General features: G+C 49.1%; 1 protein-coding gene across 5 annotated transcripts in view; it reads right to left on the bottom strand.

Annotated features, from left to right (window-relative positions):
- Positions 1–3938: 3938 nt before the first annotated feature.
- JCAD (junctional cadherin 5 associated) overlaps positions 3939–25644 on the bottom strand; it is an 82580-nt gene continuing 60874 nt past the window's right edge. For 4 of the 5 annotated variants that reach the window (XM_003988202.6, XM_023256492.2, XM_023256494.2 and 1 more), the window contains 2 exons: positions 14342–18072; positions 3939–8824 (listed from right to left, as the gene is read on the bottom strand). In XM_003988202.6, the coding sequence (XP_003988251.4) occupies positions 8790–8824; positions 14342–18072 (3766 nt within the window). In that variant the 3' untranslated portion in view covers positions 3939–8789. The remainder of the gene's footprint in view (positions 8825–14341; positions 18073–25644) is intronic. The other variant, XM_023256493.2, reaches the window with a different exon arrangement.

Below are 25644 nucleotides of genomic sequence, written 5' to 3'. Positions count from 1 at the left end.
GACTTAGAGTCAAAGGCAACTAATCATTTAACCGACAGCATTTGCTTCCAAACAAATAATGGCATGTCTCCCAGGTTTGTGAAAATATGGTGGTCATCTTTCCTGACTCCCCGAGCCTCTCCTCCCTTGTTTAGCATAGCGCGCCCACCCCACTGGAGCTCAACTCTTCCGCTCCTCTTGGGGAGACCTTCCGGGGAGAGTATTCTACGCCCTTCGGAATATTCCAGAGCATGCTGTTAGAGTGCATGAACAGTGCTACCTGTCACAACTTTTCCCCACACCCTGGACATCTTTAAATGTTTTCTTGTGGCTCCTGTTTCATTTTTGCCTTTAGTCATGATGTCTGCCAAAAAAAAAAAAAAGAGTTTCTGGGGCACATCTGCTTCAGTAGAGATGCATCTATAAATACAAATCTCCATGACCAGGAAGGGGGTTCAGGGACTTTCCCTTGCATCGTTTACCAGCTGAGATCATTAATTGGAGAGGCAGAATATTCTACTGTCAAACGTGCTATCTGACCTGCTCAGAGTTCTGGTCCGGTTCCCTTGTGGTCAACTGCAGGACTTCTAAGGCTGAAAGCATCCATCTTGGGCAGGAAGGCACTGGCATAAGCCCCCCTCTCGAGACCTTTCCAGCGAGGAGGCAGGAGGAGACGCTGCTTCATCCATCTCCGCGGTGGCTGTCCCCACGCCAGCCCCCTCCCACCGCGGGCTCACCCACCAGCTGCCCCTCCCCCACCCACCCTGGGGACTTTCTCCTGAGGACTGTTGGGACCTCTGTGAAGACAGTCCAGAGTTCAGCCCGGGGCCTCTGGGCAGAAGGTGTGATGAGTGGCCACCGGAGCCTGGAGGCGGCTGGACACAGTCTGTGGTCCTCAGAGCCCGCAAATGCGGCATCTCTGCTCCCTTGTGCGCCGGTCACCTTGCCTCACACTTCCTCGTCAGCACTGACGTGGCAACATCATTTTCCTTCGCCGGACAGTGCATGTCCTAGAAAGCAAGGGACATTGTCAGACCCGAAGGCTGGACTGCAGGGGGGCGGTGCCTACAGCTCGCCCTGGGGTAAAGGCACCATTAAAAACTCTCCGTTTGAAGCAACTTATTTAATCTTTCATGAGCCAGAATCTTCAGTGTTGCTTGTGGAGTTCTGTCGCGAACGTCCTACAGAGACGTGGAAGGCACACGGACTGCTCTGTTTTGTGGCTGGTGGGCACCCGTCCACCCTGGGGCTAATGCCTGTCAGTAATTTAATGCCGCAGAGGCTGCTTGGTGGTTGCCTATAGTTATTGACTATTATTCCTCTCTTGATTACTAATAGAACTTTGATTCTATGCAGACCCTTGAGAGTGCCCGGGTTAAAAAGAACCACATTTCCCAGCCTCCCCTGCAGCTAGCTTGACCATGTGACTGAGTTCCAGCCAATGGAATGTAAGCAGAAGGGTGTCAAATGGCCTGGACGTCTCTTAAAAAGAAGGTGACTCATTTGGAAGGAGAATTCTTTCTCCTGTCAGCTACCTGGAAGGCGTTCAAGATGGCTGGCACCCTAGTAGCCACCGCGGACCAGAAAGTTACCCTGAGGATGGAAGCCACCATGTGAAGAGGCTGGAGCAGAAGGGAGAGGGGGCCTGGCTCCCCCGTTGCCATGGTGGTGACACGCTAGTCCCGGACCACCTGCCTCTGGACTCCCTTGAAACACGAGAGAAATACGCTTCCATCTCATTTAAGCCACTGTTGTTTCTAATTCCCTGATGTAAGCAGCTGAATCTGATCCTAACAAATGCAGTTAGTCTCGTTAAGCTGTGACTTTTGGATGTCTTACCTGGAGGAACCTTGTCTCATCCTCCCAGGATACAGCAAGCTAAGACGAACAGCATGGACTTTGGGGTATAGAAATAGGTTCGAGTCTCTCCTCTCCTGCTAGCTGCAGGCTGCAATTTTTTATCGTCTCCTCCCTGTACCCTTTTGTCTTTTGTAAAGTGACATGCATTAGATTAATCAATGCATGCAACGTACCTGGTCCACAGTGGGGACCCAACAATGTTACTTTCCTTGTCGCCCCCTCATCCCCATGTTGAACATTTTAAGGACTCAGAAAAGGCTCCAGGTGAACGCACATGTGACTTCATGTCTCCACAAGCTGACCCTGCCCTCGTAACTGGGGAAACACCAGTAGGGTCAGGCTGGGGAGAAACAGCCACGGTTAACACAGCGGGCGCACAGGACGGAAGGAGGTAACCAAGAGAGGAAGCAAATGGATGCTCCACGTGATCTGGCACAGACCTCCTCTTGTTCAAAGAAGAGCTAGACGCTCCCTTCCAGCCGAAGCCAAACCAGAGGCCCACTGCACCTGGGAGCGCCGATGCCCCCCGGTTTTGCCTGGAGCCATCGTCCCCAAAATGCTGAGCACTGGGGTGACTCACAGCACTTCCAGCCCGCGAAACACAACCTGGGGAAAGATTTACGCGTGGGGTAGTAGCAGAAAGGCCAACTTTGCTGGGGAGACACAAACATCTCCAAACCTCAGTGCATTTAAAAGAACCCCAAGCAGGCAAATTGTGAGCAAAGCACTCTCTACAGACACTGCAGATTAATGTCTTGGGCTGCCAGCCAGGCTCATAAACGCCCAGTGCCCTGCTCTAACATAAGAAAAATATGTTTGGGAGAATTCAATATTGTCAGTCTCTTGGCTGGTTCCAGACTATGGCGAGGCGGAGAGAAGTATGATAAGTTGTTGGAACGGAGAAATGGACCACCCTGGTGAAAGAAATAATGGCAGGGCTCCCTACCCCGGCGATGACCCGGTCCTCAGTCATGTATGGCCGGAGTTTTCAAGTTATTTTACTCTCGGACCCTTCTGGCAAGGCAAAGACCCCATGGACTTCCAATTTTGCCAAAAAATAACTCTATAATCTTAGCGTTGGAAGAAACCAGTTAATTTAGTCCAATCCCACTTTCTCTACTTGTGAAGGGTTCCGGAGAGAGTAGGGGAGGTGGCCAGAGTCGCAGCTAGTTACTGCAGAGCCAGGCCCGGGTTGGGTCCCCCGATTCCTAGGTTACGTATTTCATCGTACAGCACTACTTTGGACGAGGGACTTCTTTTTCAGTTTTATTTTCTTACGTGGATTCAATCATCACCCAACCGGGAATAGCTCTTTCATACCCGCATTTGAACATGATCCGAAGTGTCAGACTAGGGAGAGGGCCCTGGAACCCTCGAGCATGGAGCCCCACACAGGCAGAGACACAGAAGCAGTGAGGACAAATCTAGAGACACGAAGGGGAAAAAAGAAGGAGCTTAAGTTGGAAAGAAGGACCAAATCATTTCTTTTTAAACTCAGAAACACCAGCTTATAAGTTTCCTGGGCTACTGGAAACAAATTGAGAGCATCAGTTTGGGACTTGGCATGTGCTTCCAGAGCTGGGATTCTAAAAACAAGGAGTGAATCCCTAGAAGGGGACTAAGGCCTGGATTCTAAAACCTGCGAGTTCCCAGACAAGCATTTTCCCCATCCCTCGTAAGGCCCAGGTCTATATCCGTTTTCCATTCATTGAACACCCACGACGTGGGCTTCTCTGTATGTTTGGTCCTTACAGTCAAGGAATAAGAGGGGCAGGTGGGGCAACAGAAGCCAGGAAGGGACATGTGCAAGGCCATGTGGCTCATAATGAAGCCCAAGTTCAAACCTAGTCCCCAGATTGACCACAGGCCTCTTTTCCACCACGTCAGCGAGTCCTTGCGGGAGATCCAAGAGGACCTTGAACACCCACCCGGGCGATACTCGGTGAATGCCAAAAGGTGCCGGAGCCCCTTGGGCCACCCGTCCCTGTATTACGATACCACCCGAGCTGCACCCTGTTCAGCCTGCTGCCGTCTGAAGACCAGCCTTAAAGGCTTTCAGGGCAGCACGTGCACCCACAGCCAAAGACAATGGACAGAGGTCCTTTCATGCAAAATGTTTATTTGGAATACGTGTGCTACTGTGCAGGCCAGCCATCCTGAAAGAGCAAGTCTTTACATTGTGCGGATACAGGAGCTCCTGGGAGACATTCATCTGTGCTCTGCTGGCGTTACTCTTCACCCACCTCCACCCCTCATCACCTTAAGGCCTCTGGTGCTGCCTGAACTGGGGGCGATGACCAGCAACCGGCGATTGGCCATTACCAGTTGTGTCTTCTCCTGGAACCCTCTCTACCTGCCTTACGTTATTAATGGTGCCCAAAGAAATGAGAAGATACAAAGTTTCGGTGGGGTTACAGAGCCTTGTTTTCACCAAGTTTCGGGAGTTTTCTTTCTTTCTTTCTTTTTTTTTTTTTTTTTTTTTTTTGAGATGCTTCTGCTTAGCATTCCTGACAGGCCTGAGTGTGAGGGCTCAAATTTCAGCTGACCCAAGTGGGGAGTAATTCATTGATTTTTATAATCCGTAGGTTACTGCTTTTCTCCCTGCCTCCGACATATGGTTTTCATTTCTAATTTCTGCCATATGCTTCTCAACTTGAACTTGCTCTTGTCTCTCTCTTGCTCCGTGACAGTGAGTGTCACGCATGTTGGCCCTGCTACAGGGTGGAGTGAAGGGTAGTAGGAGAGAGATGTCTTGCTCCTTCGGCTTAGCCACAGGCCCCAGCAGACCTGACTTCGGTATGGAAAAGGGGACAGGTGATCTTATGAGGAGTGTTTCCTCCTCACTCCCAGTCAAGGCAATGCCACGAATGGTTGGACAATCTGGACTTGCCTTCGGGTTCAAGTTTCAGTCACTGAGCAGAGGCCACAGAACCAGGACCTCCCTGTCTTCTATAACAAACACAACTGCGATAGGGGCTCTCGGAAGTCAAAGCCAGGAATCTGCAGGCACTCCGCCCGCCTCTCCGCACTGCTGATGAACCCAAGGACTGTTTCAATGGGCAGATTGCTAGACCGTATCGACCTTTCTAAGAGGTCTCAATCCGAATTGTAGTCTTAACCCTCTTTTTTTTTTGAAACAAAGCGTGCAGGCTAGGGGGTGGGGTGTTCTTTCTTTAATGTTATTCTTTATCATCCCCCTCCTTTTTCACTTGGTGGGTCCCAAAGTGGGCCAACCCCCACTCCTGGAAAAGGGCCTCCCACCACGCAGACTCTTAAAGGTCACTTGGAATCTGTCTCTTAAATCCTGTCCTGAGTAGCAACTCTCCTCCTGCAAACAGATGTACAGAATCTGCTGTTAAAAACAAAAGCAAAAGAAAACGCAGAACTCCCCCAGGCCTACGAGCCCTGCCTGAGACGCACTCCCACCCTTCATTCCGTCCCCTAAGCACAGATGGATCTGGCAGAAAATGGTCCAGACACAAAAGTCACTGCTCACAAGAACTTGGGAAGCTGGGAGTGTTTCTCTAAAGCTCAGATATTTAGACGGTGGGAGTTCTGCTGTGTTGGTCACTCTCCAAGAGCTGCTAACCTGACACTTCATTGTGTACTGCTTAATCATTTTAAACAAAACAAAACAAAGCAAAATAGCCAAAACACACAAACACAATCTCTGGGGCGGGGAGGGGGGCAGGAGAGGGGGTCATGGATGAAATGGTGGCTGAATCAGATTTTCCATCCGTCGTTTCTGCTCAGAGCTGGGAAGCAGTGGTGTCCACAGCGGATCGGCTTCGCCCTTCCTCCTCGGGAGCCCGAGGCCGAGCTGCCATCACAGGAAGTCATTCTGTGGCTGCAGGAGGCGGTCAGGGTCTGGTTCCGGAGCCATCCACGTTATTACACATTTGAGCTCCACGTTAACAACACTTCACCACCAGCGCGACAGAACAGAAAAAGTTCTACTTCGAATTTGCACGTGGATCCAAACCTTAACCTACGACTTCAGTGAGGAAACCAGCATCTCGGAGGGTAGATGCGTTTTAAGGGACTTCTAAAGAATTCCATGTTCCAAGCGGCATGGAAAAGAATTCTGAAGACACACTCAGGAGCTGTGCCCCATTAGCGGGCGGTTTTCTGCGGTCTGCAGAAACGTAAGGTTGAATGGGATAATGAAGATACTTGGTTTTCGATAATTTAGAAATTGTCTTCAAAAAAAAGGGAACTCGAGCTGTATTACCAACATTCTTTCCCTTGCTCCGCACATCAAAAAAGACAAATACATTTCATATGCAATGCCGCATGTAACGTTTAGTCCAAATGGTCAAAATTATAGCTTTTAATTTTATAAGCCCCAAAGTACGAGACACGACCAGTTAGCATCCGTGCGAGAAAACAATGACAAACACAAAATAGGAACACTTGTTTTTTCCAGCCACAAATAATAATGGAGAGTTATATATGTATGAGAAACAGTAATAATAAGAGAATAATCAGCATGAAGTTCAAAACATCCAGGAAAGCTATTTTGGATTAGATAATGTTTTACTTCAGAATATGCAAGTTTAAAAGTCAAATGGTCAAAGTTATCCTCCTCGCCACACACCAAAGATTTATATACAGGCTGGAATCCAGAAATTAAGGTTCAAAGTATAAATATTGATAATTGTGGCTAAATTCAGAATGGTTTCAGAAAGATGATACAATTTCAAATAGAAACTGAAAGAAATTTTGCTTTGTGATCTACATAGGTTACTATAATTTTTTCTCTTCAGGATCCTTTTCTTTCTCTTGAGGAGTCAGCTAAATCTCAAATTATTTTGATTACAAGAAGTTTTTAGATGGGATCAGCAAATTCAGGAGGAAGTCAGAGCAGAGTGAATACATATGGATATATGTATGTGCCTATATGTGGACGTATATACATACACGTATACCTTCTTCCATCTGCAATGCAGAGGGAAGAACCCCCCACAAAGACCTCCCTGTGGCCCCCCTCAATTAGTTCTCAGATGACTTGAGCGATTCACCAACTGTTAACAGAGTAACTGACCTCGTCCCCATTAAAACTTTTCCCGGGAAGAAGTTTCTGCCACTCCTAACGCGGAGACTTGGCCCATGTCCTTTGCGGGGAAAGCAAGAACCCACGACAACTTTTCACAGGAGCCAAAATCTGGAAGGAAGTAGAAGACTCGGGGTAATGGGTAAGGACCAAGACTGCAGAGAAGCGTATTTGAGACGACTGCTCAGGACGACTTCGGTTCTGTATTGTTTATTACAGTCCAAATGCATGAAGTTCTTAGGAAATCAGATCAGATGGTACAGATAAAAACGGGCCACGAAAGCCCGGTCGGAGGTGTTTTTGGGCCAAATTGCAGACCACCCAACAGTTCACATTTTAGGAATTTGAAATGTCTAAAAATAGATAAGGTGGTTTCTCAACAAAAAAAAAAAAAAAAAAAAAAAAAAAAAGAGAGAGAGAGAGAAAGAGAGAGGGGGAAGGAAGGACAGGAAAGGGAAGGAGGAAGGAAGGCGACAAGAACCCATTCAGGAAGTGTTCACTAACGAGAACACCTTACTTAGAAAGGAGGGGCAGAAGCATGAAGACCCATTAACTCTGTGCACGTTACTGCAACGGTAAACACAGCAGAATGCACAGGCCTCGTAATACTTCAGTGATGGCATATATATAATGTCTCTAGCACTTTCAAAAAATATGCTGAGACTAATAATTAACGACCATCCCAGATAAAAATACATATTTCATAGAGGGGCAGGGGGAAGGGGGAGGAAAGTTTGGTCCCACGGTTGATCCTGGGACCTATCAAGATGAAACCATGTTTTTTTGGTAATCCTAGAGGATATGGCAGCAAAAATAGTTGTAAGGATGTTGGCTGGTTTTAAGAGGGTTATTTTCAAATATAACCTTACAGCTACATTTGCAAAAGCATCTTCGTGAAAAGTTTATTAACCCTGTAAACTGTCTATAGTGACATCTCTAAGATAAAATAAAAGTGGCTGAGGCGTGAGTGGGCAAGGGACGTGTGCTTTAAAGCAAAATCCAAGCCCTTTTGGGGGCTCCTCTCACACAAAGGGATACAGACTCTTAAATAAAATAATACTTCCTTAAAAATCTGCCACCTCACAATTGTTTACATCATAGAAAAATAGCATTTTTGTAAAAAGAAATAGAGTTACTTTGTTAAAATGGTCTATTTTAAACCAGCAGTCATTTCTCATATAAAGGATTTCTAAACATCCATACAGAACATAAAAATAGTACGGAGTGCAAAGCAGACAGTGGCATGTTTGCGAGTGATCGAAGGATTTCACTGCCAGATAAATAATACTCTGAGTACATTATGGTACAAGTTTTAATCTTTTAGAAACTTAAAAGGTATCGCTCTTATCCTCTGATGGCAAGCTACTTATAAACAGAGTTACTTGCAGCAGCAGAAGGCCAAATTGCTTAGAAATGGGTCAGATGTATTCATCACGTCTCCCCTAAACTCAAAGCGCCGGGACGCTGGGCAGTTGGCCCACGTCCCAAACTCCTTAACGCAAGCGCGGACCACAGGCCGTGGAGACGCAGAGGGGAATTTACGACATTCACAGTCCTTTTAAAAGCATTCACGTTTGAATTTTCACATAGAATCAGATTAACACCAAACTATCCACCAGCTTGGCGAAACCCGTCATGAAGGAGAGTTTATGTGACTCCCTTCCAAATACAGGCATTCACTCTTTATATTATAAAAACAGATGGTTTCAACGGACTAATGCTTTATTTCCACACAGCGATTCCGTGGGGACGACGAAGTTCTCGGTGGCAGTGGTAAAGGATGTTACGCGGTACACGAAGGGCCAGTAGTCTCCAGCTTACACACGGGCAAGTCGGGCTAAACGAGAGAACACTCAGTTAGTAAACTCTGGCGGTCCCGTGCTCAACTGGCGTCTCCTCACACCCTCTCCACTCTGCTAGGGTCGTATGAGTCTGTATAAAAGAAAAAAAGAAAAAAAAGAAAAAAATTAGTATATTCAATTTGCGTGTTTTGGTTTAATCCTCAGACCATAAATAAGTATGTTTAGGGAGCAAAATCCACAAGTGTAGAGTTAATGCTTCAACATTTAAACAATATTATTTTCGCTGAGAGGCAAAAAAAACTTATCACCAAAAGGCTGTTTCGGGGCGCCTTGGGTGGCTCAGTGTTGAGCGTCAGACTCTTGATTTCAACTGAGGTCACGATCCCTGCCTGGGATCTTTTCTTTTCTCTTTTCTCTTTTCTTTCCTTTTCTCTTTTCTTTTTTTTTTTTTTCTTCTTTTCTCTTTTCTTTTCTTTTCTTTCTTTCATCTCTCTCTCTCTCTCTCTCTGTCCCCCCCGCCACTCTCCCCAGCCAGCACGAGCTCTCTCTCTAAAACTAAAAAATCAAAAAATTCTTAAAAAGGCTATTTTAAAAGGACACATATGATCATTACCTAATCATTGATAGAAAAATGTTGGTTGCTTAATTTCTGATAATCTTTTTCTGTTGTCCACAGTGGAACAACATTAACTTTAAATACAACACATAAACCAGCAAAGGCATGCTTGGCTGATACCAAGGATTTTGTTTGCTTGTTTGTTTTGTTTTTGTTTCTTATAAATTACAACTCCACTGAAATCTTGCTTTAAAAAATGCATCTTTGTGATCAAATGCTGTCCCTGGAAGGCTTGAGGACCCTGAAACCTTGACTGCTTGGCCAGCAATGAGAGGCCTCTTGTCTCCGGCCGCCATCAGCCAGCAGACAGGCCCAGGCCTGGACACAGGCCTGTTCACACACTCTTCTAGGCCTTTCCCACGCACAGGGGTGTAGGAGCCTGGGCCACCACACTGACCCGTTCTACAGCCCACAACTGGAAAATCCCAGCCTGGGCCCGAGTGAGCTGCGTTTCCAAAATGGGCCGCCATACAGAACGATGGTCCAAAGCTGCCATTAGTCCTACAGCTGGGTGATTTTGATCTGACCACCCCAGGATTCACAGTCCTCCGGGACCCACATAAGCCCCAAGGCCACATGTGTGCCTCCTACGGCCAGAATTTCCTGCCACAGAAGCTCAAAGGCGTCCTGACTTTTTAAGAGAAAACGCTTAGGAAATCTAGGAGGATTGGTACAATTTGACGGTTATAAAAACAGTGCAGAACGATCTCTTCCCAAACCCATCTGGACCCCTGTACATCACGAAGGCCACGTACATCCCAATTTTTCTAGCCACAAAATGTGCTACCACGTCTCCTCACACCTTCTCGGCATAGCCACCGTATGTTTACCGCACGTAAGACAACCGTGACGCTAAGAGCGTGCCTACGGCGCTTTGAGCCCGACATCACAAGCCGGATAGGACAAAGCGTCTGCGTTTAGGAAGAGCAGTCTGCTCCTCCTCGAACGTGATTTACCGCACCACTGGGCTGAAAGCAAGTGGAGTCCAGGTGGGTCGGCTGCCTTCTGACACGTTACGCTGAACGACGCCCAGTGTGACGACACAGGATGTGAACAGCTGAGCGCTACACTTCTGTGCTCAGTCAGCCTCTGAGTGGGGCTGCTTCTGAGTGGGGGGGCCTCCTCTGAGCAAAAATATCTTCTCCACCGAGAATGAGGAGAGCGGTCACTGACGGATGACACGGTAGGAAGGGCATGCTTTCAGCTGGTGACAGGCCAGGAGGCTGAGCATCCACTGAGCCTTGAGGTACACAGACAGTGGGCACTGAGCAGCTCACCTCGGGCCAGGCACAGGGAGACACCTCCACAGACCGTGCGTGTACCCCCGAACCCCACTGATGAAGCTAAGGGCCCGGAGCCAGGGAACTGGGGCTAGAACTCTGGAGAACAATGGGCTCCTTCTTCAGATCGTGGAGCATGTAGGTCCAATAAAAATATAATGTGAGCCACATAACATTACTTAAAATTTTCTACAAGCTGTGTTAAGGCAAATGGAAGGAAACAGGTGAAATTGATTTTAATAATATATCCCATTTCACCAAATCTATCAAAAACACGATCATTTCAACAGGTAATCAACATAAGAATTGTTGAGAAATTTAAACTTTTCTATCTGCTAAGTCTCTGAATTCTGGCATGTATTTTACACGTACAGCACATCTCAGTTCGGATGAGCCACATTTCAAACGCTCAAGGACCCACATGTAATAAGGAGCTAGCAGGTCTAGAAGACAGACAGGTTACCGAGTAGTTAGAATCCTGGTTCTGGTGGGCAATATTTCAGGTGAAGACAATTCAGTAAGGCCCAACTCTTGTGGATATTTTGTGTATTAACACCCTCGAGGGCTACTGCCCTTGACATCGTGCTGACATCCAGCCTTCCGACAGACGGCTCCATCACACCCTCCCTGGTTGGTCTCTCCTTGTTCCCTCCCGCACCCATACGGATGGAGTGTGCCACCAAAGCTGATAAAGCCAGCACGTTCTGAGCACTGCCAGTGCCTGGGATTACACTTCCAAATTGGAACACAATCCACCCAGAAGGGATGGACTGCTGTCACCTGAGTTAGTTTTGAGGTGCGGACTTCTTGGCCAGAGCCCCAAAAGGCCAAGACACTAAAAAGATGTCAGATGAAAGGACCATATTTCAATGGCATGAAGATACTTTATGATACAGTAGGCGCTCCATCACAACACAGATCATTAAGTTCTAGAAGGGTGTGTGCATGTGTGTACGTTGGCAGGGGCGGGAGGAGGTTATAGATACTCAGGGTATAGTTTTATCTTAAAATTCCAGAACAAAATCTGAATCTAAGTGGGCTGTGAATTCAGGAGCACTGAAGTGGTTCCTGCACACTGGGCTGAGGGGGGCAGGGGAGGGGCGGGGGCGGAGACGATTCTTGCGCATAAAATGATAAAATGTATCAAAAGGAAAACAAAGTCCAAGAAGTCCATCTGTGAAAATGCAGTAAGGCTTTACTCTAACTTGTAAAACGACGAGTGGAAAAGTGAACATAACGAGTGGAAAAGTGAACATATCTCAGAGTTTGACTATTCCTCTCCAGGCGATTGATTTTGTGTAGGCCTGGTGACCATCCCATGAAGGACTGACGGAGGTTCACCCGAGCCCCTATGTGGGTATGAAACCGTCCTTCGGGATGTCCTGCTATGCAATTGCTTAAGAATGCCACCGGTAGCTGTGTGGCATCATGAGTATCTCTCTGCCTTTAGATTTTGGGTCATTTCATTATTTATTAACAAATGCATCAGGTGGGGAGGAGAAAAAAAAATTCTACTTGTTAGTCACTATGGTTAAAAAAAATAAGGTCATGGAAGAGGTGTTTTAGATGGCTAGCTAACACTAAAATTGGCACGATCTACATGTTTTCAGATACCTCTCCAACCTCATTCACATGCCAAGGGATCACGCTAAAAATTGAGGGGCACTTGACTGAACTAAAACTTCTGTGTTACAAAATACTGCCCAGAATATGTGCCCATGGACTGAGACATAGAAATCTTTACACCCTGGTGTTTTATTATAGCAGGATTTGCTTATTTTATTTTTTTAAAATGTTTATTTATTTATTTATTTATTTTGAGAAAGAGAGAGAGAACATACGAGCAGAGAAGGGGCAGAGAGAGAGAGAGAGAGAGACAGTGGGGGGAGGGGAGATAGAGAATCCCAAGCAGGCTCCATGATGTCAGTGCAGAGCCTGATGTGGGGCTCGATCTCACGAACTATGAGATCATGACCTGAGCCGAAATCAAGAGTCGGACGCTTAACCCACTGAGCCACCCAGGCGCCCTGAATTTGTCTTATTTTAAAATTCTTACAATTCTCAGGATGAGACAGGACTGATAAAGAAACTCATTTTAACTCGTACTGAAAAGCAAGTGGGCATATTTGGGGAGGTGGGGGCAGGGGGACCAAGAGAGGAGGAGAAACCTAATAAATCCCAACAGCTTAAAACATGGGCCGTGTAGCGCTTTTTCCGCCCTCATGGCAACGGTTCCACATCCTAGTGTTCTCTTTCTCAGAAAAGACCAACTTTGTTAAGTCAGATGATCTGACAGAGCCGACAAATGGCTTGTTTTGATAATGTATTTTGTATAAGGAACCAAGCAACACCATCTAACACTCCTAAGAACCATACTGCATTTGTGGGAAAATTTTTAAAGTGCCAAGTAGGCGTTTCATGAAACAAAAATTCTGGATTTTTCTAGCTGAAAACAAGCGAGCTTGTCCACTGACTTTTAAATCCTTGGATTTCACCACAGGAAGCAGAGAAAGGGGGTGTTCAGGAAGACTAGAGGGCTGGGCTCCGGAAGTGGGACTGGGACCCAGGGTCCCTGCTGTCCTGCACACAAGGGAACGGATTCGCCTCGCTGTAAAAAGGTGTGAATGATTCATGGTCTCTTCTGTCTGCGGTTTGCATGTGGGCCTTCTGACATGTACAACTCTTCTTCGAATCAGTTCTAGGATACATAATCGATAATTCCCCAGCCCTGAAGAAAACGCCAGAAACAGAGATCCCTGTTTGTGTCAGAGCTGAGGCTGAGACTGTGTTTGGGGAAAATCCCCGTTGCCACCACTGGGAACCCGCCTTGTGGTTTGAACCAGAGCAGCTCTGGAGGTGTGAAGGGGACAGAAGGGAGAGGGCCCAGAGGCGTGCCAGGCCCTGCTGCCTAAGTTCTCTGTCCTGGGCTTTAGTGCATAAGACCATAGGGGACCTTATGGGACACGGCTGGTGGGTGAACTTTTTTTTTTTTTAATATTTAATTATTTGGAGAGAGAGGACATGAAAGGGGGAAGGGTAGAGACAGAGGGAGACAGAGGATCCGAAGTGGCTCTGTGCTGACGGCAGAGAGTCCGACGTGGGCCTTGAACCCACGAACCGTGAGATCATCATGTGAGCCAAAGTCGGACACTTAACCGATGGAGCCCCCCTGTTTAGGGTGTTGACACAGTGCAAACTGCTCCTTTTGTTTACTAAAGCTTTTTAAAGTTTCATAAATGGCTGGTAGCAAAAACATAAAATGAGGGTCAAAGGATTTTGGAAGGTACAATGTAAGACAGCATCCTGGGCTGCGTAGTTTACTTAATCATATGATTAGGTTGGTACAAAGAGCATGTGGGGGTCTGGGGGGAGCGCTTGTTTTCGGGGAGGTTGCAGAGCACACACTGTCGCCTCCTACAAGATTCATCGCGGTACAGCAGCACAGTTCCAGTACTTTACTGATTTACCTCTGCACGGTACGGGGCCCAAAATGTGTCTGTATAGATACCTATATATAGCTGCTTGCATAAGGAATTTCCATAAATATACAACCATTTACGGTACACTACCGATCTTGATTTTTAAGGAAAGCCTCCGGATAATTCTTTGGACAATGGAGAATCTTTCGGGGCAACAATGCACAGTATCAGCTTCATCAGCGCAGGACTGGCATCATCCACCAGCCTGGCGTGACACGCTCAGAGCACCACACTAATACTCTGCAGCGCCTGCCTGCACACTGACTCCTCACCTGGGCACCAGAAATCCTGATGGACGATCTTCTTCTCCCCGTGTGCCGTTGGACAACCGTCTTCTTCCGGCGGGAGGGCGCCCTTGGAGACCACGAGCGGGAGCCCGGCCTTCCGAGCCAGGTCCCCGGCGTTCAGAGACACCGGGCCTCCGGGCTGCATCCCGGGGTCCCTCTCGGCCTTTGGTTCCTCGGCCTCCTCCGTGGAGTCAGCGCTCCGGGAGGTCAGGAGCCTCATCCGGGACACGGAGCTCACCTCCTTCATCCTCATCAAGCGGCCGGGGTCTGCTCTCCTAGGGGGTGAAGCCAGTTTTTCTTGTAAACTTTCAATCACTTTGGAAGTGCCTCTGAGCCTCTTTTCTGAGCCTGGCATATTTGGGGTCCTTTCTATAAAATGGAACAGGGTGGACTTGAAGGGTGGTTTTGTCCCCATGTCCTTGGGATTGAAGGACCTGGACTCTTGGGGACTGTACTGAGGCTCGGGGCTGGGGACAGTCCCGTCCGCACCAGAGGGCTCAGCGGCCAGGGCAGCACGACGGGCGCTGTCCCTTTCCCCTACAAAGAGAGGGCTTTGGGTCCAGCCGCACTTTCTCCTGCCGTAAAAGGCGTCAGGGGACGCTGCGGGGTCATCCAGCTGTGAACCGGACCCAGGCTCCTCCCTGGGGGCCTCCGGCCCGCGGCCACCTCCGTCAGGCTCGGGGTGCTGGTCCTGTCCCGTTCTCCTGGTGCCTGGCAGCAGGGACTCCACGGCCACCTCGATGCCCAGGATCCTCGCAGCCCTTGCTTGAAGGGACTCATTTGGGGGGATTTCTATTGCACTGGCTTCACCTGAAGACGCATCTGACTTCCCGGCGCTCTGCTCCTGTGCCCGCGTCAGTCCCACAGACCTCAAGTCCGGCGCCGAGAGCCCTCGGGGTTTGTTGGCGAGAGCGAGCGGGACCGGCGGGCTCCTCCCCTCCTCGCCACCGGCCTTCCGAGGGGTCGCTGGGCTCAGCTCGGCAGAAATGGGAACACGGGGCAGTGCCTGGCTTCCCGGGGGCTGCCTCAGCGAGGCTGGATCCGACGAGGGCACTGGTTTTGTGTCACCTGACCTGGAGGAAGCCGCTCTCTTCACAGGACCTGGGCTGACGGCTGGCTCGGTGTTCAGGGCGCGCTCCACCTCCTGGTTTCCGTCGTCGGCGATCGGGCCTCCGTGTGCCGCCACCGCCGCCCCCCGGCCTCCTTCCACCTCCACGGGGCCCGGGCACTGGGCACGGGTGCCAGGCCAGCCAGGCTTCTGCCCCTCGCTCCAGCTTTCGGACTTACTCTTGGCTCTTCCCGGCCTGGCCCCGGGCTCCTCAACCCTCCACGCCTGGCCGTCTCCCCCGCAGCCCCAGTGCTTGCCCGTGGCCTCGGCACGGCCTTCGGGCTGCCACTCTGTGTCACTGCCCTCGCTGCTGCTGTCGCTGTCGCTGCCGCTAGGACTGCTCTCTTCCTCTTCCTGAAGCTCCTTGTTAAAACTCTCTAGCTGGCTGATCAAATCCCAGGGACGGCGGCTAACTGGCTTCAGGAGAAACTGACCAAACAGCTGTTTGCTGTTGCACGGGCCGGTGGTCTCCCCCTTCACCACGTCGCCCCTGGGCACGGGGCTGGCCCTGCGGCCACGGCCCTCGGCGCAGGCCTGACTGGGCCCGGCTTTTGAAACAGGTGCCTGGCTTACGCAGGAGGAAGTCCTTGAGAAAGCACTGTTGCTGGAGGGGCTGAGGGACATTTGGCCTTTCGGGTGATGAGCACTTGGCCTCTCGTTTCGGTCGCCGGGAGCTAACTCCGTGGGCGCGTGAGCCTGAGAGACGAGAGGGTCTGAGTATTTTGGAGTCAGCACTGCTTTTGGTGAGCCTCCCGGCTTCTGGCCGGGGAGGGGCAGCGCGCTTCTGGACTCCTCTGCAAAAGTGGTTTGGGTTTGCTGATCTCTGTACTGGTGCCCTGGCCACGAGCCAGAATACTTGAGCTCTCTGTGTTGTGCAGGGTGAATGAATCTGAGGTCATTTGTTTGTTTGCCTTCTTCTGGTTCCCCCAGATCTTGTTTCTGGAACTCTGTTCTCCCCACCATGCTTCCTGTGAGTGCCTGCAGCTCCAGGTCGGTGGAAGACATGCTCAGCAGACTTTGTTCCTGCAAAGCTGCGCTCTTATCAAGCCCATTCCTTTTATCAGTGCCCTGTTTTAAGTCATTGTTGTTCGTATCTATATCTGGCAGATGTGATTCTGATTTAACTGGGATGGAAACCAAACAAAATATTGTCTCGTTCATTTTCTTCTTTGAACTTTTCTTGGTCCGAATCCCAGTTTCGAACTTCTTGAGCTTGGTTCGAGTTTCACAGGTACTCTCGCCCTGCGGACTTGGGGGGGAGACGAGGCCTTCTGTGTGCCCGCCCCGGCCGCCGTCCAGGGCAGGCCACTGTCCCCCCACGGCGCCGTGGGCTCTTTGGTCAGGAGCGCCATTTTCCGCATCCCTGGGGAGCTGGTCCCACAGCCACCAGGGACTGGGATCGGCAGTGGCCGGGCCGCTCACACCCCCCGGCGAGGTTCTCACACTCTGTGGGCTCAAAACGGCACCATCGTGTTGACCGTTTCCATGAGCGGGGGCCGGGGCAGTGCTGGGACTAGAGTTGTAGGACTTCTCGTTGGCTGTTGTTTCCTGACAGAAACCCCGGGGGCGGGCCAGTTTAAAATGCCGTATCCGTGGGTCGTCAAAGGGAATATACAGAACGGAGCCGTCGTACGCGGTGGTCGGCCGGGGCTGCTGAGGGACCCCGCGAGGAGAGTGTGGGCTTGCACCATACTCATTCCCGGTGCCAGGGAGACCGGCCGGCTCCAAGGGATGCTGCTGCTGACGGGGACCACACACGGGCCCAGGCACTGTGTCCTCCGCGTAGGGGTTTGCGATGTGCTGGGGCGGCGACCTGTACGATGGCGGAGGCACGTACACGGGAGGCTCCAAACTAGAGTCGGGCGCGCACAGCTCCAGCCGGGGCTCGCTGGATTTGGTCAAGTAGGAGACGCACAAGTCCGCCTGCTGACTGTCCAGAGAGTCACTGGCCTCCACGCCCGCCCTGGAGTGTTGGTGGGAGTCGTAAGGTGGAGGCTTGAGGGGTCTCCCAAACTTAGGCCGGGGGAAAGGGACCGAGGAGCCCCCCTTCTCGGGGTTCCTTTTGGATTCCAAATTTGGCGCCCAATTTGGGGGATAAAATGGCATTTTAGGAACACCTGGAAAATGTCCGTCATTTAATGGAATGGGAATTTCCATGCAACTCAGGCCCTCGGGGGAAAGAACCCTGGGCAGTGACTGGGATTTCCCTTTGCTTTGGGAATTCAGCACATGTTCTCCTTGCACGAATGGGTACAGATCTTGAAACAGTCTCTCCCCGTCACCATCAGACATTTGCCTCCCTAATTTCCTTGGCTGGTTCCAGCTCTCCAGGCTTATATTCTGCCACTTGGCAGGTCCTGCCATTCTCAGCTCTTCTTCCCAAACTGCCTTCTTCATCACGTTCTCTGTCCTTCCTCCAACTTCCCATGGGCCCTCCCTCATGTGAACGGGCAGACTGTGGGCTTGGGCCATCCCTCTGACCTCTGGGTCTTCTCGGGCCCTTGGCCCCAGCAAGCCACCGACCTCCTGTCCTTTTCTTCTCCAGTAGGCGTGGTCGTGAGCGGTCTGGGGCTGAGAGGACCACCTCAGCACGGGCTGGTGATAAAACCTACAAAACAGAGAGGCGTGGAAGTTATACCAGGGGAAGAACCACACGGAAGAAATGTGGATGTGTCTGCTTCTGAGTCAAACTCAGGTCAGTACTTCTGAAAAGTGTATTCCTAACCAGAGTACTTACTGACTTTAAAGAAAACACGTCCCAACTAATTATGGTTGGAAGGCAGCCACGTGTTTTGCCACCGAGGGCCTAGGAGTCTCAGCAGCAGGCTTCCCACAAGAGCATCAGGCCACTGGTGGTACTTGACAGATGTCAAGGCCCTTACAAGTTTGAAACGCCCAAGGGAGCAAGGGTAAACTCGCAAGTAGTATTTCTCAAGTGTGGTCATGGGCCACTGGGAGTCCACGCCCCACGGAGGCCAGACCACTGAGTTCTCTCAGGAGTCAGTCTGGGAACCTGCTTCTCACAGCCCCACCCTAGAGTGGTGGTTCGCCAGCATGAGCAGGAATCATGAGAGGGCTGCTAAGGCACAGACTGCTGTGTCCTATCCCCAGTTTCTGCTTCAGCAGCTTCGTTGGGGGGGGGGGGGGGATCTCTACAATTTGCATTTCTTTTTTTTTAAAGTTTTGATTTTTTTTTTTTTTTTTTGAGGTTGGGGGCACAGAGAGAGTGGAGGGGAGAGAGAATCCCAAGCAGGCTCCATGCTGTCAGTGCTGAGCTCAACGTGGGGCTCGATCCCACAAACCGTGAGATCATGACCCGAGCCAAAATCAAGAGCCGGACGCTGAATTGACTGAGCCACTCAGGTGCCCCTCCCCAACGTGCATTTCTTTTTTTTTTTTTTTTTTCAACTTTTTATTTTATTTTTGGGACAGAGAGAGAGAGAGCATGAACGGGGGAGGGGCAGAGAGAGGGAGACACAGAATCGGAAGCAGGCTCCAGGCTCTGAGCCATCAGCCCAGAGCCTGACGCAGGGCTCGAACTCACAGACCGCAAGATCGTGACCTGGCTGAAGTCGGACGCTTAACCGACTGCACCACCCAGGCGCCCCATCCCAACGTGCATTTCTAACATGTGCCCAAGCGATGGGGTCCCAGCACCCCACTGTGAGAACCATCACTGCTAGTTGTTGGGAACCATGACTTCACAAGTCCCGAGGCCCAGACAGTGTCCCAGCTCCACTGCGTCAGAATTGTGGAGGCAGGAGGGACACCCAGCATCGGCGTGTTTCTAGGCGCCCCTGATATTCCCAGTGTGCAGCTGAGATGGAACCAGGACTTCAGCCGGGTTCCCACACTTCCCTGATGGCAAGAATCACCCAGTGGGCTCAGTAAATACACACACGACCACATCACTCCTGTCAAAGTTCAGATTCAGTAGTCTGGATTAGGGTCCAGGTGCCCACATTTTTGTAATGAGCCCTCCAGGCGAGTCTTAATTTAGGTGATGTGGGAATACGGCTCGGGCCGACTCTGACCAGAAGAAGGGGGGCTCTGTCCATGTGGCAGAACCCCCTGCCAGGTGGGACAGGGTGTGGCAAACGTCAGCCTACTTCTAGGTCGCCCCCCATCACCAGGCTGCACAGCAGAAATGTCCTCGAGAGCCTTTGCGAAATGCTAATGCCTAAGGCCCACCCCCCCCCCCCAAATATCTTGATCTAATCAGACCAGCCAGCAGCCACCAGTATATTTCAAAATCTCCTCAAGCGATTCTAGTAGCATCAGCCAGAGTTTGGAATCACTGCTCTAACGCAGCTGGAGAAAACAAAATCCGAACAACTGTTACGCTGTCTACGACAGTCAGCTCTGTGTACAAGTGACCAGAGACCAGGACCCTAACACAGAAAAACCATCAACTGGAAGGAAGCTTTGGCACACTCCCCTACTCTGATTAACCATGGGCTACATGGACAATGTTCCAGCTCCAAAACTGCTATTCGTTTTGTAAATTATAAAAGTAATATGTAGCTGTTGTTGAAAATCCAGAAAAATAGAGGAAAGAACAAAAAACAAAACCGCCATGGAATCTTTCCCCCCAGAGATAGTTATCTTGATATATATCTTCCAGTCTTTGTGTGGCTGAAGGTGTGGGTTCTCAAGTAGTCTTGGTTCTCTACGAGGGATCTGGTTTTCTGTGAACGTTTCCCTGCACTCACAGCGCAAACGGCAGCTGTCACTTGCGTGGCGGCTACTCTGCGCTCAGTCCATGCTTAGTGCTTTCAGTACATTTGCGCACCCGCACCCCTCGGGAGATAGGAACTGATGTCATTCCCATTGACAGAGGAGGAAACTGAGGTACAGAAGTAATGTAACATTAACATGCACTTGGGCGCTTACGCTGTGTCTGGCCCTGTGTGACGAATCATTTCCTTTAAATTTTATAACCACTGTTCTCTCTCCCTTTTACAGATAAGGAAACCGAGGCACAGAGAGCTTTTGACAGCTCTCTCAAGTGGTACAGCTTGTAAGTAACAGGGAAAGATTCAAACCCAGGAAGTGTGACCCTCCATGAAGCCCATTCAGTTAGCCACTCCGTTTTACTTCTCCTAATGTAATGAAAAATTCCTCAAGTGCATAATTTTAACAGTTGAAGAGTATTGTGTCATATGCACATGACTCACTTAACCACTGCTGGGCATCTACGTAGATTATATTCTAAACGCTTTGAGAAACACTGTCATTCACAAACACTGAGCGTGTCTCAGGTTACGTAGAATAAATCCTTAGAAAAGGAATTAGTGGGTTGGGGGCATTATGTTATCTATATCGTCAGATCTGCCCTCGGTTCCAATTTACTCTCCCACCTGCAGGGCAGGGCACCCAGTCTTGCTGATTTTTTCCATCTCTGGTTTTTCCAGTCAATTTGTTTCCTTATTATAGAAGTGCAAGTAACTCCTGATTGGTTTTAATTTGCATTTCCTTGATTACTTCTGAGGTTACCTTTTTTTTTTTTTTCCATGTGCTTAGGTGTCATTTGTGGTTCCAAACGACTTCTACAACACAGCCCACTTTGCAGCCGACAGGTGGTAGAGAGAGGACGGTGTGAACAGGGAGGAGTCCGGGCGACAGCAGGGGAAGGCCTTGGAGGGGACAACGGTGGGGACTGGCTGAAGGGGGACCACTCCCAACACACAGGAGGAGGCTGCCGCTCTGCGGGAGCCAGGATGGTAAATACGGATGATAAATGCATAGTAAACATCCATCATTACAATCACGGGCATACCTCGCTTTATCGTGCTTCACAGATACTACTTTTTTTTTTTTTTTTTTTTTTTTTTTTTTTTACAAATTGAGCATTCAAGCCTTGAGTAGAGGAAGTCCCTGCAGATGGGCTGGAAACAACAGGAGAACTGGAATTATAAGCGGAGACTGAAGATGGGGCTGAATTGCTGCCACCTTGTGATCAAAGCTCAATGGATGAGAAGTTGCTTCCTATGGATGAGTAGAGAAAGTGGTTTCCTGAGATGGGGTCTACTCCTGGTGAAGACTGTTGAAATGACAGCAAAACATGGAGAATATGCCATAAACTCAGCTGATAAGGCAGAGGCAGGGTCTGGGCAGATTCAGTCCAATAGTGAAAGAAGTTCCACTATGGGTCGAGTGCTATCAAACAGTATCGCATCTTACAGACCAATTGCGAAAGAAAGAGTCAATAATGTGGCAAACTTCACTGTTGTCTTATTTCTAGAAACTACAGCCACCCCTGCCTTCAGCAGCCAGAGCCCTGATCAGTCAGCAGCCATCAACCTCGAGGCAAGACCCTCCACCAGCAAAAGGACGATTCACTGAAAGCTCAGATGATGGTCAGCATTTTCAGCAATATTTTAATGTTTTATTTTATTATTTTTAAGTAATCTCTACACCCAACATGAGGCTCGAGCTCACAACCCTGAGATAAAAAGCTACATGTTCTGGGGTGCCTGGGTGGCTCAGTCGGTTGGACGTCTGACTTTGGCTCAGGTCATGATCTCGTTGTTCATGAGTTCGAGTCCCATGTTGGGATCTGTGCTGACAGCTCAGAGCCTGGAGCCTGCTTCGGATTCTGTGTCTCCATATATCTCTGCCCCTCCTCCCTTGCGCGCGCGCTCTCTCTCTCTCTCTCTCAGAAATAAACATTAAAAAAAATTTTTTTTAAGTTGTATGTTCTACTGACAGAGCCAGCCAGGCACCCCAATTCAGCAATATGTTTTTTTGCTTTTTTTTTATTGTGGAGAGAGAGCATGAGTGGGGTAGAGGGGGAAAGAGAGAGAATCTTAAGTGGATTCCATGCTCAGCACAGAGCCTGACACGGGGCTCAGTCCCACGACCCTGGGAACTTGACCTGAGCCCAAATCAAAACTTGGACGCTCAACCGACTGATCCACCCAGGTGCCCCTAGTAATATTTTAAATTAAGGTATAGACTCTGCTTTTTCAAATGTAACACTGTTGCACACTTAATAGACTATAGTATGGTGTACACGTTGCTTTAATATGCATCAGAAAACCAAAAAATTCATAACCCAACCCAAAATATCTCCAAGGCATGCCATCGTTATTAATAGTAGTAGCAGTAGTGTCTTGGAATTACTTCCTTGCCTTAGTAAGTGAGGGTTGCTCTTCAAGTCCTGCCCCCACTCCCACTCCCAGATAACTTTTTAAGCAGCCACTGAATGAAAGGGTTGAAAAAGTAGAAAAGATTTCAGATCAATTTGAGGTAAAGCATTTGCCACTGAGCAGCCTAAGTGCTTCTGCGTTTACTTCTTCCACATAGTGACAGCTGTGTTAACCCTGGGCGTGGCTGAAGGTCAACGTCTTCGCGGCTTTCGTGGTTATCAAAATCACGTTTTGAGCACTCAGGCTTTGAATGCGTAACAGAACACCTCTCGGGTCGGGTTCCATAAGGATGGTTCCCGTGGAAGCCACCACCCTCAGCCCTGCGTGCACGTCTCCTGTCCCCACCCTGGTGAGCCAAGGAACCCCCCTCCTGAACCCCAGAGGCCACGGGCCCTTCCCTTACGAACTCCTCCATGACCGCCCGTCCATCACAGATGTGCCGAGAAACGCTAGGGGATGAACCGCTTCTGGGGTGACAGTTGTCACAGCCCCGATTAAGAGAGAGTAAAACGAATAATTGACGTGTGTGGCTGATGCCTTGCTTCAGAATCCCCTCTCCTGCCTTGATTCCTCAGCTGACGGGGAGTGGATACCACATGGCTTTAATGGCTTTAATCAGCACCACTCACACATGATCCTTACAGTCCCATAAACATGTTGCCGGGACACCGACTTTAGGGGAAAAATCCACAGTGTCGCTTTTGCCCATTTTCCCAATGGAAATTCTGGGTTCTCAGTAAACATGTGGCGTGCTTAAGTGCCAAGAGGTAGCTGGACTCCCGAGGTGCTATTTGTCTATGTAAGTGCCATGAGCACCATCAGAAGACAAATAAAAACTGACATAAATAGGGCAAGAATATAATCAGACCCTAACTACCTACACAAGTAATGCAGTCTGTTTTCTTCCCTGCCCACCTAAAAAGGTTACACTCTATAACCTTTGTCAAATCTGCCCTGACTAACCCAAATGGCTAAGCATTCTGGATTAACCTTTCTTCCTTTGTACAATACACCAAAATCCCAATTTAAGGTAAACACAGGTCATCTGGGAAATCTTATATAATCTGTTTTTTTAATTGCTTATTTTTTGGGGGGGGTGGGGTGGGGCAGAGAGACAGAGGGAGACACAGCAGAATCCGAAGCAGGCTCCAGGCTCGGAGCTGTCAGCACAGAGCCCAATGTGGGGCTCAAACTCACAGACCGCAAGATCATGACCTGAGCTGAAGTTGGATGCTTAACAGATGGAGCCACCCAGGTGCCCCTTAAATAATCTATTTTAAAATTAAGCCATAGGATATAGTGCTAAAGACCTTATTTAATAAATATCTATTCTGTACCCCGTATAAGCCTGAGTCTGACAGGCGTGAGTGGACCCCACATGGTGGCAGTTTTGTAAATTTCTCCCTCGGACAAGTTATCAGCCTGGATATCTACTGGCTACCATGCATGATGTCCATTCCTGGCCCAATTGTGTCCTCCCTCACATGGCTTCAAGGCCAAGAATATGTTTTCTAATACCTTTGAGGAAATAAGATGAGATCAAATTTGTCTTTTTAAAAAAATGAGACCTAATAATTTACATCTTAAAAAAGTTAACAATGGGACGTTTTACAAAAACATGCTGAACACATTAATACAGGGTGGGAAAAAGATAAGAAAAACAAAGAGGAATGTGAGAGCTCAAATAAATTGTGTGGACAAGTTCAACGAGACAAGCAGGGTCTTTATACAGAGCCCCTGGGAAAACAGGACCGAGGTGAGACAGAAGTTACACTTGCTAACAGCTCCATGCCTTATCACAGAAAAGAGACATGATAGCAACGAAACAACTGATAAGAAACTGCTTGGGACATATCTGAAATGTGAACATGTGAAAAACAACATGTCTAAAGGAAAACAGGCAAACCCATTCACTGAAGTAATAAAAGCTAATGATGAAAAACCTCCGGAGACATTTCTATTAGTGCTCTCAGGACTCCTTTTCAACCACAACAGAAAATACTGTCCTTCTTTTAAAAAAAGTAAAAGCCTATGTAGATTGGCAATATTTGACATGACTTTTTGTAAGTTTATTTATTCATTTTGAGAGAGAGAGAGAGCGAGAGAGAGCATGCACACAAGTTGGGGAGGGGCAGAGAGAGAGCAAGAAAGAGAATCCCAAGCAGGCTCCAGGCTGCCAGCACAGTGCCCGACGCGGAGCTCGAACTCACAGACCGTGAGATCATGACCTGAGCCAAAATCAAGAGTTGGACGCTTAAGCAACCGAACCACCAGGTCGCCCCTCTGACATGACTTTCAACCATGGTTTCACACGTCCCAGGATAATCTTCTGACTCCACGGTCCTCAGCTGTACCAACTTGTTACCATCCAGGCACACTACAGCCTAGCTCTGTGTCGATACGGGAGGGCGTGGGAGAGATGCCCTCCCTCCTCCATGAATAAAATCACGAACCTGGTTCCCCGTGAGCAGGCCCCAAAGTCTAGCCAACTGGGCTTCCTTCGGAGGCCTGCATGGAGGGTGGGAGGTTCCACCCAAGTGGTCTCCTGGTCCAGTGATTTCTTCCAGTTAGCAAGCCCGCCCGCTGGCCTAGCAGATGCCAGTACGGCCGACCGCCTTCCCACACCAGTGGGCATGTCCTGGACCAGGGGACAGCTGTGCCAATTCTGTTCCTTCAAAAGCCATGCCCTAGTCCAGATGCACAGTCTGAGCATAAAGGTGGAACGGGTCATTTAAGGAGCCTCATACTCCTCAAGGGAGAAGCTCTTCTCTTTGGAGATTGGCAAAGGCATTGGGGCATCTCTTCAGAGTGACTCATATTCACCAGCCCCGTGTGAGATGTTTGCCATGTTTCCGTGAGAGGGTCAGCCATCTGCTGCTACAGAATTTGCTCTTAATGCTCTCTGGGCCCGGAAGCCTGCAATTTTATTTTTCAGTGTGCCTTGGTATATTCGATACACTATACTGGGTAAGTAACCCTCTGACACAGGGTAATAAAAAGGTAATTTTGGAAAGGGGAAATAGGAGTCA

Source organism: Felis catus, chromosome B4 (genome assembly GCF_018350175.1).
Source record: "Felis catus isolate Fca126 chromosome B4, F.catus_Fca126_mat1.0, whole genome shotgun sequence".
NCBI lineage: Eukaryota > Metazoa > Chordata > Mammalia > Carnivora > Felidae > Felis > Felis catus.
The sequence above is the reverse complement of the archived record's forward strand: the minus strand, read 5'-3'. Positions and strand labels throughout refer to the sequence as shown.